This window comes from Falco rusticolus, chromosome 4, assembly GCF_015220075.1.
Source record: "Falco rusticolus isolate bFalRus1 chromosome 4, bFalRus1.pri, whole genome shotgun sequence".
In the NCBI taxonomy this organism is placed as follows: Eukaryota; Metazoa; Chordata; class Aves; order Falconiformes; family Falconidae; genus Falco; species Falco rusticolus.
The window spans coordinates 32,520,619-32,537,068 of record NC_051190.1 but is presented as its reverse complement, the minus strand read 5'-3'; the positions used below and the strand labels follow the sequence as shown (position 1 = coordinate 32,537,068).

The 16,450-nt window shown below is 44.7% G+C and overlaps 1 protein-coding gene across 1 annotated transcript; it reads right to left on the bottom strand.

Annotated features, from left to right (window-relative positions):
* Positions 1 to 3,109: 3,109 nt before the first annotated feature.
* TMEM130 (transmembrane protein 130) lies at positions 3,110 to 15,686 on the bottom strand. Its single transcript, XM_037387342.1, has 8 exons — positions 15,159 to 15,686; positions 12,424 to 12,714; positions 10,339 to 10,507; positions 9,052 to 9,221; positions 8,310 to 8,394; positions 5,625 to 5,827; positions 4,457 to 4,569; positions 3,110 to 3,650 (listed from the first exon to the last, which is right to left on the bottom strand). Exons 1-8 carry the CDS (start codon positions 15,211 to 15,213, stop codon positions 3,474 to 3,476), a joined length of 1,263 nt encoding a protein of 420 aa, XP_037243239.1. The 5' UTR covers positions 15,214 to 15,686; the 3' UTR covers positions 3,110 to 3,473.
* Between the last annotated feature and the right edge of the window lie 764 nt (positions 15,687 to 16,450).

Sequence of the window (16,450 nt, the reverse complement as noted above, 5' to 3'; positions counted from 1 at the left end):
CCTTTCACTAGTGCTCTCGTGTCATTGGCTCTGGTAGTTGTGTCAGTTGTGCAACTATGGCATTTTGGACAAAACCCACTACATGCTGCGACTATATGCACACCGTTGTAGGAATTACACACGCTGGCGATGAGCATACCCAGCTCTGAGAAAAGTTTCTGGAACTTCTGCATTCCCCACGTTGGTGGCTGCAATTTAAAAATCCACCCTTGTAGTGCTCGGTGTGCTGTCAAAGCTGAGATCTGCAGGATTGAAACAATTTTCTGACAGCTACAGGATGGCACTTCAGTTTCCACGGAAACTGGCCCTGGCTCTGCAAAATCAAGGTGACGTTTTGGCTGATTATCTAATAATAATGCTGAGTGTTTAAATATATGAAGTTCTTCACCTTCCTCTTGCTGAAACAACTTCAATTCCTCCAGCATCCAGCAAATGCAACAGAGGTCTTGCAAATTCAAACTGTTGTCCCAGCTCGGGCTATGTAATCTACTCCCAGAGATGAAAGGCAGAATTCAGCCCCGACCCGCTCAGCCACAGAGCCTTACGCTCTGCTAAGATAAAGGGCTAATTTGTCCCCACATCTACTGCACAAACTGGTACCATTGTTTATATGACAAATTACAGAATAAGAGAAGTTCTTTCGGTTTACCGTGTGCCTTTATACTGTGTCTTTACTGAACACTTTTGTCCTCAAACACATTTCGTGTAAATAATTCTATCTGCTCACACTCTTGCTTACCTGAATTTAATCACTCTTTAGCTTTGCACTCACTGGACTCTTGTTTTGAATCAGTGACTTTCATCGTTTTGCTGAACATTCCTTTTTCCAGGTCATTGATTTCTAAGGTTAACAAAATGAATCCTCCCGCTGATCCTTGTTACATCCCACTAATCTCCTTGCTATATCCTGAACTGCTCAATTACCTTTTGTCTTCAATTTCAGAGGCGTTTATTGAATCCACAGATCAGTCTTTTGTGCAGGAAGCAGTTTCATATTAGATTCAGGAACATGTTCATGTGAATAGTTCTCATACTTACACCTCAATTTGTTAAGGTTGTTTAAATTTTCTTGGTTAGTTTGCTTCTTGACATGTCCTTTTAAGTGTACTTTCTCTACAGCTTTTTTTTTTTTTTTTGCAAGAGATGTCTTTCTTTCTAACCTCTATTATTTTCTGTCTGCTCTTGAATTAATATCTTCCACTATTTGATAGTATTGACTTTCCACTTTGTATCACTTTATCTTTTCTACCCTTCTGAATCCTTTGACTCCTTTGCCATCCTTTGTTCATTTTAGGAAGAGAATAAGAGTGAATATTCTTCTGAAGGACATTTGCTCTGTTTTCCCGAGTAGGAAATTGGGGATTTTCTTAGGCCTGTCTTTCATATCACTAACTCCATGTCTCTTTTTTTTTTGACTGGGGGTTGCTATCCACTTTAGCCAGGTTTGGCGTGATGAGTTGTATCTCAGCTGGGATGTATTGGGAAGAGCATGGAGGCACAAAACTAAAGCAGCAACCTTTGTGGCCTAATACCCCATGCATCAGCTGGGTATTGATAGAAAACGAGGCAGCCCATAGGTCTTACTCCTTTGACATGATCTTCCTCCAACCCAAATGACCCGTTTCATGTAACTCTAACTGAGTTTGCTCTCAGAGTTACTGTCTTTTCTGGGAGTACAATATGGAGAAGAAAGGGGTTTTACACATTCAGTAGTGTGCCAAGGGGTTGTCTTTAGGTGTCTTATAGCAGCAAGGGCCACATGCCTGTCACAAATGTAATAAAAGAAGCAGCCCAAACTGAACTACTGGCTACAGAGAGAAACTGTGCAGTCTGTCTAGAGCCACCAATGCTCTGAGTTGCATTTTTCACGTCAGAAATCTGTTATTTCTAGCGCCCAAGGACTGTGGAGCCATTTACAGAATACACCGACATCCCAGAACAAGGCACATACCTTTGGCAGTGGCTTAGATGACTGGGATCTCAGGAATAAGCAGTAAAAGTGAAATTCTCTAGAACAATAACTTCTCTGCTAAGGACAGGCACATTTTTAACAGTGACCAAATATGACTGAAGGTGAGAGTTTGACACTAGAGCACTGAGAAGGAATACAAAGGACACCACTCAGAATCAACAAGCTTGCTTATAAATACAATTTCTCTTTAGAAAAAAAGCCAAAAGAAGTTCTGCCTTGGAAAGTACTTTTTGAACAAAACTTGGGTTTACTGGATCATTTGTTATCTTAGATGATCCTATTCAATTTGAATGTATCAAATTAATTAACAAAGCCCTTCTGAAGTCATGTAATTTCATTCAGAGGAACTGATGCTCTGGGCTTCTCTGAGGAAACACAGAGGTTGAATGTGTGAAATGAGCACCCCAAAACCCTCATGGTAAATCCCCTCACTTTCAGACAACCATCTTCCAATCAACACATTTGAGAAATTTTGACATACTTGAAAAACGTCAAGCCCACGACACCCATAGGCTTTAAATCAGAGGTGGGGAAGGTGTGTCACGTTTAAAAAAATAAGAAATTGCCACAAAGGTGCTTTTGTTTAGAAGCTTCCAGGGTACTCTGAAACATCTTGTAGCAGAAGGCAAAGCCTGGCTGAGCAGGAAGCTGATAGTAGAAGACAGCCTGCAACAGGCATGGAATTTACACAGCCTTGAACATTGACCGTGAATTTGAATTTAATATGTTTTGCTGAGCAGCTTTGAGCTACTGGTTGTTGCATTTTTTACAAGAGGAGCTTTGGTGACTAGCTGGGTAGTAATATGAGAAAGAAAAGAATGGACAGCCTGGCGGAAAAAAAAAGCAAGCTGCTTCTACAGATTAGAGCAGAGTACTGCTTCACAAAGTGTTGGAGATGTGAAGTCTTCTACAGCATGTGCAGCGATCCCACCAAAATACTGCCAGCAGCTAGCTCTCCATGAGCAGGTCACCAGCCACTACAGTCCCACAGAAGCCCATTAACTTAAAAAGGGGGTCTTCTGAGACAGGAGGAAAAAACCCATTGTAATTAGGTAGTCTGGTTCATTAGAACCACCTAGGCTGTTCTCAGCCTGGATAAGTCAGTTCCTTTTTACAACAAATAGACATTCAACAGCATTTTGGGTGACTTCCATTTCTGGTAATAGTATTGTAACAGAGGAAAGAGAAGTGTGTTTGTCTTAAGCATTTTTTTCTTTGAAACAGCAGAAGGAACAGAGAAATTACAAGAGGTAGTGAGTTTAGCAAACCTGCACATAAAACAATCTTTCATAAGAATAAAATGCTGCATTTACAACTGTAAATGTATACACCCGTATAATTTAAAAATAGAAAGCTACTTTTACTCAAGTGCTGGACTTAAAGTGGTTAACCTTATTGCATTGGCAAAACCAAACCATTCATGCAGCACTGGGCTTTTAGCTCATCATAAGTGAGAAAGTTAAACTTGACAGTTAGTGTAAGGAAAGTGCAATTGTGTTCTTCACACTGTGTAAGTTTTGACTGGCTTGTAAAAAGAATGTAGAAGTTCATGACTCTCCCTGGCAGCTTCTTGCGATGACCAAAGAAAACATGATCTGCAACACATTCGGCCACAGCCTGACTCCGAATAAGAGGCGAGGTTTTTGTCAGACAGCGGAGAAAAGTCGAAGTCAGCTACCTGGAAAAAGAACATCAGAGAGATCTTTCTTAATTTGGGTCCTACGAGCTCAGGCGAGTCCGGCAAGAATACTTTGGGCCAGAGAAATGGCACTTGGTCCTCAACCAGTTTCAGTCAGTCACCAGCTTCAAATAGACTTGTGATTTATACCTGCTGCACACCCGGCTCATAGGCAGTCTCTCATGAGTTATATCATTTGCATTGTGGCACGATGAAAAGTGTATTAGGAGCTTTCCAAAGGGCCAAAAAAAAAATCCTTTTGATTGAGAAGCTCATGCAAAGGGCCAAAAAAAAATCCTTTTGATTGAGGAGCTCATGCTCGTTACAAATAGGATAATGTAGCAAGTGAAAGCTACACCAGAGATGGAAGGTAGCTGGGGAGATAAAAGTCACATGCTAGGGTCAGGTGACAATGTAGTGCCACTTTAGGTAATAACCCACCCTTCGTTACTATCCTGTACCCTCTCTCACTATCCCCCTGCTTTCTTCCATATAACCACTCTGAGGGATACTTTCATATAACTCTCTGGAAGGGATACTTCAGCGCAAGCATCTGCTTGGGAATATTAACAAACTGCCCGTGATAGCCCTGGCAGCTTGAATTATAGTTACAGTTCTCTGCAACAAGCCAGAAGCATGCCTGTTGCTTAAAGTGCTTGCCTACACTGTTCAGATGTTTCCATGGAATGGATCAGACATACTAGGGAAATGCTCCCTCCCACTCCATTTGTCTGGTGATTAAAGAACAGACATGGATGAAAGGTATTTAATTACTATCCCAGCTCAAAGTAAGAGTAACTGAATACCTCCACGAGATCTTTTTGTTGTGTGTTACTTCGAAAGGTTGTGTACAGCACCAGCCCTAGCATCACTGTAGCCAGAGCAATGCAGAGCAGGACAAAGCAAGCCGGGTGGATCCCTAGGAAAGAGCACAAGGGCATACGCCTGGAGTGATGCAATACACTGAGAAGAGGTAACAGTAAGAAGGAAATTACGTTTTAGGAGTTTACATATTTTTAGAACAAAGGACATGTGTGTAACAGGGAATAAATTTTTCAGCCCAGATCACTTCATGTCTTTCTGAAATCTCAGAAGTGGGAATGCGGGGTTGTGAGGTTGTAAGGCTCCTTCCCTTTTCACCCCTCTTTTCCCTTGAACAGCCTACAAAGCCCACCCAATTACATATGTTAGCCCTAATTCCCCAGGGTGTTTGTACCCCTGTGGTACCCCAGGACGACAGGAGGATACCTCATTGTCACAGCAGCTAGCAGCCTCCAGCAAAGAGGATTTGCACACTTAGTCCTGAATGCACACCAGCACCCTGTGGAGTGAGCTGGCCTGTCCGTATACCAGTGCTGGCCCACGGTGAGGTGGTATAACCATTCTGCATCACAGCCTGGCTGCTCTCTGGTCAGGTCCTCCTCACTTGGCCACCTAACCACATTCTCAGATGATTCAGGGACCCAAGAGGGGCACGTGTGAGTGTGCATGAGGGAGCCAGCAGGGACTGCTGGCTGGGAGGACAGTAATCTGATGAAATGGAGGCCAAGAAAAATCTACCCATAAAAACCCCCATAACTAAACTAAACAAAAAGAAGAATGGAAACTGCTTAAGTAAGGGAGAGTTACAGACATATATGTTTTCCTAGTTATCCTCTCTAACTACAATAGCCAGACTATCTACACTGGAAAATATCTAATTTAAGTAACTTAGCCTTCCCTGGAAACTCATTAACTTCAAGACACTCATGAGACAAAGGGTTCAGCAGGATGCAAGAAGCTCAGAGCAATTACAGGAGGCACAGTACAGGCTCTCCTTTCTCTTCCTCCTTCCTATGCTTTTAGGGATCTATACCAGTTTCCAGAAACCTCATCTGCAGGCTGGTTAATCCATAATTGTCCCTGACATGTTTGAGACTGTCGGTTCCCTGACAGGTGGGGATCTCCACGCTGCTCAGACTAGCTGCTCCTCACCTGTTGGCCACACTTTTATTTCATGGTATGTCTGCAGCATCGTCACGCCGTTCTCCACTCTGACGCTGAGGCAATACTGTCCAGCATCACTGAAGGTATGGCTGAGGTTGTAGCAGGAGCCATCAATCTCCACCAGATGGCATTTCTCACCTTCGAGTGGAATGCACTCGGACTTTATAAGCCAGCATAATGCCAGTGGTGGGCTGAAATGACAAGAGCGAAAAAAGAGGAAGGGAAGGGAATAATTTGGTGAAAATTTTGCAAAAATCTCGTCAAAGAGCTGATGAATCACTTGGTTAAAACAGAATAATGATTTTGAAAATAATTAAGTTAATCTCAATACGAATAGAGAAGTAATTAACTGCACAATTGTTTGGTTTATAGCATCTGTCAATTGAGAAAGTTCTTTGTGATGCTTCTATAAAAGCAAACCTTTCAGCTGAGAGCTGAATACCTGTGCGGGTCATAGGTGGGCCATTGTATGTAGAAAAACCTGTAGTCCTCCAACGAAGATAAAAGGAGTCTTTTTTCCCCCTGTGCTTCCAAGGCAGTATAGGTTGGTTTTAATTTGTTCTTCTCACACAGAACTCACTTTCTGTGTTACTGAAGCACACCCAAGAATTTTGTGATTAATCTCCCCCCCCCCCCCCCAGTCAAAACTGGTAAGATTGTAGGATGAGCTCTGTACAACAGATTAATAGCTGGAAAAGGTAAAGAAATCACAAGATCTCCCTTACAATAACAAAAATGGGTTTATTTGCTATCAGGCAATCTAGGTGCAATCTGCTTTATGGCCATGTGTCTTCTCACCATGTCTAGTTGATGCCTTTTATTTACATTTTCAGACCCTTGTCCTAACTGATTCTGCTTGGACCCACCTTATGTACTATGGACTTTGATTCTGACAAGAGATAGAGCTTTTCTTTACTCCATCTTATTAGTATTTTGTTTCTTATCTCTGTAGGACATTCTCTGCTAAAGAAAGCAGCATGTTTATGTGCTTACCTGATTTTCTTTGATAACCCATTTCTCAAGCCTTTGTCATTGCTTCTCTGTCATAAACTCTTATTGCATCAGTCCCAGTGCTGTGGCTAGGAGGTTAGGTCTGTGTTGTGGTTTAACCTAGTAGCTTGCTGAACACCACACAGCCACTTGATCCCCTCCCACCCCCCAAGTGGGATGGGGGAAAGAATTGGAGGAAAAAAAAAATTGTGGGTTGAGATAAAGACAGTTTAATAGGATAGAAAAGGAAGGGAAAATAATAATAATAATAATAATAATAATGATAAAAATATTAGAGTATGGAAAAGAAGTGATGCACAATGTAATTGTTCACCACCTGCCAACCGATGGCCAGCCAGTTGCCAAGCAGTGTCCCCCAGCCAGCTTTCACCCTGGTTTATATGCTGAGCATAATGCCGTATGGTATGGAATATTCCTTTGGTCAGCTGGGGTCCCCTGTCCTAGCTGTGCATCCTCCCAGCTTCTTGTGCACCCTCAGTCTACTAATTGGTGGGGTGGGGTGAGAAACTGAAAAGTCCTTGAGTTAGTGTAAATGCTGTCTAGCAACAACTAAAACATCAGTGTGTTATCAACATTATTCTCACCCTAGATCCAAACCACAGCACTACAGCAGCTACTAGGAAGTAAATTAACTCTACCCCAGCTGAAACCAGGACAGTCTGGCAAACACTGTCCAGCCTAAAACCAAGCCTGCTTTTAGGGATCTCATGTTTGCCTGTAATACTGGTATGCCATTTCCAGTTTCCACTCCTGCCAGTGTGCCATTTGCTTTCTGAATGCAACTGTGCTGCTTTGTCTATTGGGACTATTTTTACCTTTGGCAAATGATTCTGTGTTGGGTGCTGCTCGCTCCATCCTACATCCATAATAATAGTCCTGCTTTTTTTTTTCCTTCTTTTTTTTCTTCCTTCCCTCCCCCTTTTAAACCAGCATTAGCCTAAACAGCTTCCAGTAGCAGAACTTGAAAGTGTCACTCCTCTTCAGAATAAATTACTTCTGTGGTCATGAAGTTTTTATGGTGAAAGGTTTCTTGAGTATTTGAATAGTATTTAAAATGCTTCTGCCATACAAAAAAAGCTCTGATGTGTTCTAAATACTGCAGCCTGTGAGAGTTCGTGCTAGGACTGAGGTGCTCATGGCTCTCCCATGTTCCTATAAATCTCACTCCATGGAGCCTCTCTGACTTAGTCATCTTGTGGCAATCTTAGTTTTGTGAAAATTATTCCCCAAACCCATTACTCCCATGTGCCAGTTAAGGATTGCTGCTATGCAACAGGACTCTGAATGCAATTTAATTTAATGGTGGGGAAACTGTTCAAGAAGAAAATTCAAAAGGAAGTTTTAAAATTTAATTTTCCCCACTATCTTTCTCTGGCTAGTTTTCTTTTAACATTATCTTTACAAAGATAAAAAAATAACATTTGCTTTACTTGGGAGGATTCTACTTTTCTGAAAAGATGCAGGCTCTTTCAGGCTTTTAGAGTTCATGGTATTTCAAGCCAGGAAAATGCAATATTCAATAGTATTTTGCTCAAAGGAAATTTCTTTTTTGTTTTAAGAAACACTTATGTGGGGTGTAACTGACTATTTTGAGGAAAAAGTGGGTAAAACCCCTGAAATAGACAATGCTTTTTGGGGAAAGAAGTTGCGTTTCCTACTTACGTGCCATTGATATGAAGAGATAAACTCAAGTTTTCCATTACATGAGTCTCTCTGGAGCCCACTACATTAATACTTTTAACAGCATCTGAGAGGAAGAAAAGAAAGCATGTCACACTCCACATGTAAACTTACAGTTCACTGGAAAACCAGTGAAGGTTTGTTTTCATAGACTTTGCAGATTTCAGCTCCATCAGTCCCACAAATAATAATACTTGCCTCACACCCAAAAAGGAAACCTACCGGTAGAGTTATAAGACTTCTGACTTTTTTTGTGATTTCTTTTTAATGTATAACCAACCACATTATTAATACTTTGCATTTTTACTTATGTATTGATTTACTCCTGAAGCTGATCAAATCAATAAGACTTTCCTAGTGCTTCTTTTAACTAATTCATTTTTTAGGGATAGCTGGCATAAACTAAACAAATAAATACTCTATAAGTTACAGTAAACATTTTGTTGTAAGTTTTAAGTGTATGTGAGACTTTTACAAAAGACAGTAAAACTTTTGGTAGATGAAAAAAACCCAGAAGGTTTTATATATTTCCCCCCATTCCCCCATTTTTTCTGTTCTAGAAAAGCACAAAGTCCATTTTGCAATGTAAACACTTCATTGAACAACGTTGACCAGTTCTTGCATGTGAAACAATGCTTAAGTTGTATTATCAAGTTAAAGCTAGATTCTATCTGTACATATATAGCAAGTTCTGTTTTGAGTATGCATAATGTTTCATAATTACCTAGCAGCTCCAGAGCAGTGGTAAAATCACCAGTTTTCTGCACCATTTCTTTTTCATGCATGATGCTTCCAATTTGCTCCCATTCAGCTATGACTTTCAGATGCACTGTGCGATTCCCCATGGTAGAGCAGTTATAGTAGACAAAGGGTTTCTTGGTAATCTGATAAACTCTACGTGCAACACGGAAAGATTTAGAATCAAAATTGCCTTTTATCAAGTGCTTGCATATTTCTGATTTAAAAAGGGAACAAGCTCTTATATATTTTCTTTATAGACAATGCTACAGTTGGCTGTGACTTTAATTCTACTTTATGTCCATATCAATAAGGATTAATGTCTGTGGCATTACCAATAGAACTATGATCAGTATAAGGTCCAGAGTATATTTGTCCATTTTTAATCAAAGAAAATAAAGACAATGCTAAAACAATTAACAAAATGGAATAGTCAGTAAATTATGAAAACTACCTTTATAGCAGGTGGACTATAAGCTAACTGAAGCACTGAGGTGGGAGGGGTGGAGGAAAAAAGAAAGAAAGAAAGAAAAAATGTAGCATTGAAAGACTAAAGCTTACATCTCTCTTTGCATACACTTATTTGTATTGGACATATATTTGTCCCCAGAAAAGGAAAATACCTAAATGTCCCTTTTCATCCCTACTGCCAAGTAGCTTTACCCATGGTTTTGTTTCCGATGGTTCTGAGCTATGTTGTGGTCTTTTCCCCTCCATTTTGTTATTAGGTAAGCATTAGGTGTGTGTTAATGTGTACCTCCATATTATTTGAGACACCTATCCACTTCCCAAAGCTCCTCACCCAAGCTGTGGTATATTATGGGTAGCTGGTCATAGTAACAGCTACTTACTGCCTAACCGCAAGACAGCATACTCTTCCGTGTTCCTTAAGTGCACAAATTATGCACATATTCAACAACAACAATCTGCTAATGGAGATCTGCAGGCATAATGATGTTTTAAAATAACAATTTACAATAAGTTACTTTTCCCAGTTTGTTCAGTTCGGTTCAGCTCATTGCATGTATAGCAATGCACCAAAGCATACATTTGAACAAGAAATTTAGGTCTTTAAAATGTCACCATTTCATGAGTACACAGTGACTTCCATGCCGAAGTTTTCATAATTCACCTGGCTGACATATTAAGAATGTATCAATTGACAAAGACGTATGCTTTGTCCTATGATTTAATCAGGATTTCTCTGTAGATGAGCAACTGAATCAGAGCCATCTTGAATACTCATTAAAGGAAACAAAGTAACCACACCTACCCATCTCCAAAATCCCAGGTGTAGACAAACGATGCTGACTTGAAGTAATGACTTGGGTCATGAAGACAGAAAGAAATCCGGGATATGGCGCCCATGGAGGAACTGGAACTACGCGTGATAAATCTGCTGTCTTCTATCTGGGCAATGGTGAGATTCCCTGTGATAAATTCTGCGGAATAACAAGGTGGAAAAAGAATGACAGCATGCATCACTTTCATAGCATGCTCTGTGTGAGTATCAAAACATTATTTAAAGTGTACTGCATAAGTCTTTCTGTATCCTAGTCCAAATGGTTAAGTGTATTTGTAATATTACTCAGTGTTGTTACATGTGTTAGTGAGGCAGAGAGATTAAATACTTATTTAGGGTTATACAATGGGTCATGATAAAGCTTCTAATAGAACTAAGAGAAGTAATCCTGGACCGATTGAGGTCAATACCAATTTTTACTACTGATTTTAAAAGAATTGGGATTAACATAAAGTATCTAGATCAAGGGATTCAGAATCAAACTGGTATACACACCCTTTGTATTTGGGGTGCTGGTTTTTGATTGGATGGTTTGTGGGTATTTATGGTGTTGTTTTTTGTTTTTTAGTTTTAGCTACTTCCACAGAAATGAAAATTTGACTATTATGAATAACAGATGTGCTGTATGTATCTTGTGAATACAGAAAGGGTGAAATTTTGGTTTTGATGTCTGTAAGAGAACTTATGCTCAAGTTTGTTTATAAGGACTAGTAAAGGCGCATCTAAAAAAACTTCTCTAACCTACGAATAAAGACGTATTATGATGATACACTTATTAGCTCATTATAACATTAATGGGCTATTAATTACCAGTCACAGACTCTTACCTTGTAAACAATTCCTTAAATCTGGTTAACTGTTATTTTCCTGATGCACAATTAAGAATCACAATTACCACTTCACAACGGGGCTGGTAATGCAGAACTAACCATAGTTGTTATTTATATGAATTATTGGCAATTACGTTGGGGCCTCTGTGAAGCCCTGGTGGGTGCTCTTGCTTGGGGACGGCAGAAGGGTACAATGGAATCTTAACTTACACAGCTAAAGAAAGTTTCTATCCCTTTTGCTTGCGGCATGAGAACATGACAGTGCAAAGCCAGAAAGGAGTAAGTAGATATTCAGCAAGACAGCAGCTCTTAACAGAGAAAAGATCTCATGTATACTTTTATAAAGACTTATGCAATAAGCTTGGTGTTTCTCAAAGAAAAATCTCAACAGTTATTCCCCAAAATGTCAGCTATATCCTATGGTTAGCTCTTCTGTCCTCATGCACATCTTCTTCTTTGGCTAGGAGCTGGGTCTGTATTGGAGTGTGTAAGTCAAACACTAGGACATGGGGCTGAAGGGACATGGTTACTAGTCTCTGAAAGATGGGGCTGTGTGAAGCTCTCAGGTGTTACTTCATGTCAATCCCCGTATCAGAGATTAGGTTAACCATATGGTACCATTAGTCTATTTATAAAAAAAGATACTCATATTTATGTTTATGAATATTCCCAAAATAAGCCAAAATTGCACTTAGCGATATTTGGTAATGCAGCCACGACTTCACATCCAATTTCAGTACAGTCAGTCAGAACTTCCAAAGAAAATGTAATGGCTCTGTTGTGCTGATGGCCTGAGTTTTTGCTATGTCATGCGACAGGGAAAATCAGTATTGTCACTGCTGCTGGTCATCCTAACTTTAGGACTAGAAATGCTGCAAAGCAGTACAGGGAGCATTGTTTTAGGAGTCTGGATATCACTGAACAATGTTGATCTGTGAACTGCAGCTCTTGAAGCGCCTAGTTGCTAGTTCAGTCTCTCTAAGTGACAGACAGGAAAACATGGGCAGGATCACTCTTGCTTCCTGGATGTAGGTAAACTACAGTATGGCTCAGTTAGTACAATGCCATCCAAACCTATATTCAATGAAAGAGCTACACAAATCTAACTCTGTTGGCAGAAGCCGTATTTATGCCTGGCTTTCATTTTTCTGATGCTAGCAAAGGCGGCAAGCATCCCGATGTACACCGAATTCCGGAAGACATAGAAGTTGTAAAGCCATTTTACCTGTAAATTGAAGCACAGTGACATTTCTAGCAATCGGCCGACATAGCCAACAGTTTCTATGAGTCACCCAGACAGATACAGGAAAAGTCCCAGGAAATTCACCAGTCACATTAATTACGGAGTTAAACTGCTGCTCGGATTTCTCTATCAGGATCAGAGGAGCATAAATCCAGTTAAAGTGATACAAGTTTGATGCAGCACTGTCATTCTTCATACTTAGACTGGCGTGAACAGTAGCTTGAGCTCCCGTTGTGACAGGACCATTGTTGGTTATTTCCAGACCATATTCCTCTGTGGAAATCAGAAGGAAAAAAACCCAACAAACCTTACTGTACTGCATTTTTTAGTTTGTTTATTTACACAGTGTAAGTAGTCAGCTGTAGCTATGTGATTCACGATAGCAGTCTTTTTTTTTTTTTTTTAAACATATAAAAACCTGGAACAGAAACTGTATATATGTGTTCAAACAAGTAGCATAAACCAGCATGTTAGATTGGGTCCTAGAAATTCTAGTAGTATAAGGGAGCTTCAGCCTAGAACATCACAAAAACTTAGATAAGGTTTTATAGGCAGAGCTGGGTACTGGTGGTAGGGTCAGTGCCACTAAGGAGCTAACATGGTCACTAAACTTCCAGCTACTAGAAGAAAGTCAAGCTCAGCTCCAGCCTGCCCCCTAAAAAAATGAACTTCCAAAGTCAGGCAAGATTTCATCTAATAGATTCCTTTGTCAGCTCTGTTGGCCAACACATCTTTCCCATTTTCCTCCTAGCTGAACAAAAAAATCTCAGTACCAGCTTCTGCTCTATGGCCCACCATTGACTTCTTTTCCAGGAAGAGACCAAAAATCCCAGTGTAAATGAAACTTGTACCATGCCAGAGGGCCCTGGACAAGCTCAAGAAGTGGGCCCATGCGAACCTCATGAGCTTCAACAATGTCAAGTGCAAGCTCCTGCACCTGGGTTGGGGCAACCCCCAGTATCAATACAGGTGGGGGGATGAAGGGACTGAGAGCAGCCCTACAGAGAAGGACTTGGGGATACTGGTGGATGAAAAGCTGGACATGAGCCAACAATGTGCGCGCTCGCAGCCCAGAAAGCCAACCATATCCTGGGCTGCATCAGAAGTGTGGCCAGCAGGTTGAGGGAGGTGATTTTTTGTGATGGGGTGGTAAAATAGTGGAACAGGTTGCCCAGAGAGGTGATAGATACCCTGTCCCTAGAAACATTCAAGATCAGGTTGGACAGTTGGAGATGCCCCTGCTCATTTCAGGGGTGTTGAACTAGATGGCCTTTAAAGGTCCCTTCCAACCCAAACTCTTCTGTGAAACAACAAGACATGAGAATTGCAGGACCTGTCATAACTGAATCATCCCTGCTACTCTGGATTGCTCACTAAACTTCTCTGCCATGTTTACACAAGCTGCTTCAGCTCTTACAACTACTGCAATGGGCAGAGTGGGAGTGAGGTTGGGTTTTATGGCAAGGATGCAATTGATTTTTCCAAAAAAATAACAGTGCAAAAAGATTAAGTGACCTGCATGTGTTAAAAACAAATGAAAACAAACAACCCCGAAACAAAAGGAAAGGCAACAATCACTGGAAGTTGTGAATTGGGGCAGAGCTGGGAACAGTATCTGGTTGTTTGCCTCCAACGTGGAGGATGTTCCCTCCCTGCATCAGCACCCTGCCTGGCTGTCCTCTCACGGGCGAGCAATGGGGCAGAGCAGCAGGGATTCTCATGCTGGTGACTTTCCCTCTCCTCTCTTTCAGCAGCCACCAGACTGCTAAAGGGGACCTCAATACTGTGGATTCAGAAGTTGCGTTTCTCACTCATCCATGACCCGTAACATCGAGGGAGCACTGGGGTCAGCTCACCCCTGTGCTGCCTTCCCTGCACCCATCGGTTTGGGATGGCGTGGAATCAGAACCCAAAGCATCTACTTAGTGCCTGCATTTTATTTCACAGATCGCAGGTGCTGAGCAAACCTGAACACAAAAGGACTGTGAGAAAAAACTGTAACATTACTGCCTGAGCAAGAACTGCACCGGTCCCATTTCACAGCACAAGAGTTCAGATTTTTGAGTTAATAGAGAAATGCTGGCGATTTGTTGAAATCTGACACAGGTTTCAAGTCTCTAGAAGATTCAGGCAACTCTCCGCATTGTTCCAGCGGAACCTGGGGAAAAAAACCAGCCAGCTACCTCACGCTTATCTAGCACTTCTCCTTGGAGGTTATCACGGTGCTTTACACACCAGGGCTGAAGCCCAGCAGCTGCAGCGGTTGGAGATTAAGCGGCTAACCCAAGGTCGCCCAGTGAGCCACTGGCAGAACAAGCCATTTCAGACCAGTTCTGGGATTTTTTCTACCTTCACCACCTCCATCTGCAGAACGCGGCGCGGGTACCGTGGCAGGGGGCAGCCGTGCCCCCCGGCGCTGGGCGGGCGGAGCGCAGCCTGTGGGTCGGGGAGCGTGAGGCAGCGCCAGGGCTCCCCGGGGTGCCCCAGCGCCGCTGCCAGCGCCTGAGGAGAAAGTCTGGGGTGGCCGGGGGTGCTCGGAGCTGCCTCCATCCCCTGTCGTGGCCAGCAAGCCCGGGCACGGACCCGCCGCCACCCCACAAGTCAAGCCCCTCACGCCCGAGGTCTCCCGCCCCCCCCGCCCGCCCGCCCGCCCGCCCGCCCGCTGCCCGGGAGCCGCTCGCCGGCGGCGATGACAGCGCAGACCGGCGGCCCCTCACCTGCCGCCGGGGCGGCGCGGCCGAGCAGTAGCAGCACGCAGGTCAGCCCCAGCATGCTGGGGGCGGCGGCGGCGGCCACGGGCAGGCACCGCCGGGCCGGGTCCGGGTCCGGGTCTCGCCGCGCTGGGGCCGGGCGCTGCCCCCGAGGCCGCCCGCGGTACTGCGGCACCGCCGTCCGCGCCCCCGGGACGCTCCCCCGCGGCGGCGCCCAACCAGCCTCTCCCGGGGGAAGTTCCCGCGGGGCTGTCGCCAACGTGATGGGCTGCTGCGGAACCGCCGGGGGGGGGGGCGGGGAAGGCAAACCAAAAAAGCAGCAAGCACGAATGCTGCCCGTCTGCGGAACGGGCAAGCGTTTAGGAAAGAGTTTGTATTGCGGTGTGGTGGCTGGCACGGCAAGGAGAACGGTATTTTTCAGGCTCAGGTGCCGTGAGGACGCCCGAGCGGCTGCGGTCACCGCCCGCTCCGCGCCCGCGGCTCTGCCGGACCCCGTCCCGCCGAGTGGCCGCGGGGGGCTCGCAGGCGCAATGCAGGTTTTGTGTAAGTAGTTCTCCGAAGCCCATTCCTAATCCTAGTTGCCTTTTTTTTTTTTTTCCTTTTGGTGCGGATCAGGCCCCCTCTGCCGGCTTTGCTCCCGGTTCCGCGGCTTGTGCCGCCGCTTCCCTGGGGCGCCGCCGGGCCGCGGCTGCAGCGGCGGGAGGGGCCGGGGTAACACCTCGCCCTGCTACCGGCGTCGCGCCCAGCGGCCGCTGCCTCAGCGGAGACCCCGGGGCTGAGGGGAGGGACGGGGCCAGCCTCGCCTCAGGCACCGCAGGAGCTGGCAGCCGCCCTTCCCGTCTGGGGCGAGAGCGGCCCGGCAGGGCAAGGGGTGGCCGGGGGCTGCGAGGCCCGCGGCTCCGGGGCGCGGTGAGGGGATGGGGCGGTGCCACAGGCCTCAGCGCCCGCCTCCGCCGGGGAAGATGCGCGGGAGGCGGCGGCCGGAACTGGGCTCAGGAGCTTCCGTTGCGCCCATGCGCTGCCGCCGGCCTCCGGGAGCAACAAAGGAGGGAGGTGGGGGGCCGAGGCCGGCCGGGCCCGTGGAGCCGCGGGGTGAGGAGCGCCGGGGGCGGCGGCGGCGGCAGCGCCTCGGCGGGGCCCAGGCCGGGGCGCGGGGGCGGGGTGGAGCGGAGCGGCGGGAGGCGAGGCCCAGCGCGGCGCAGCCTGCGGGGCGGAACCGGCGGGCGGGAGGGAGGGAGGGAGGGAGGAAGGGGCCGGAGCGCGGCGGCGCGGTGCTGAGAGGCCGCGGGCCGAGGACG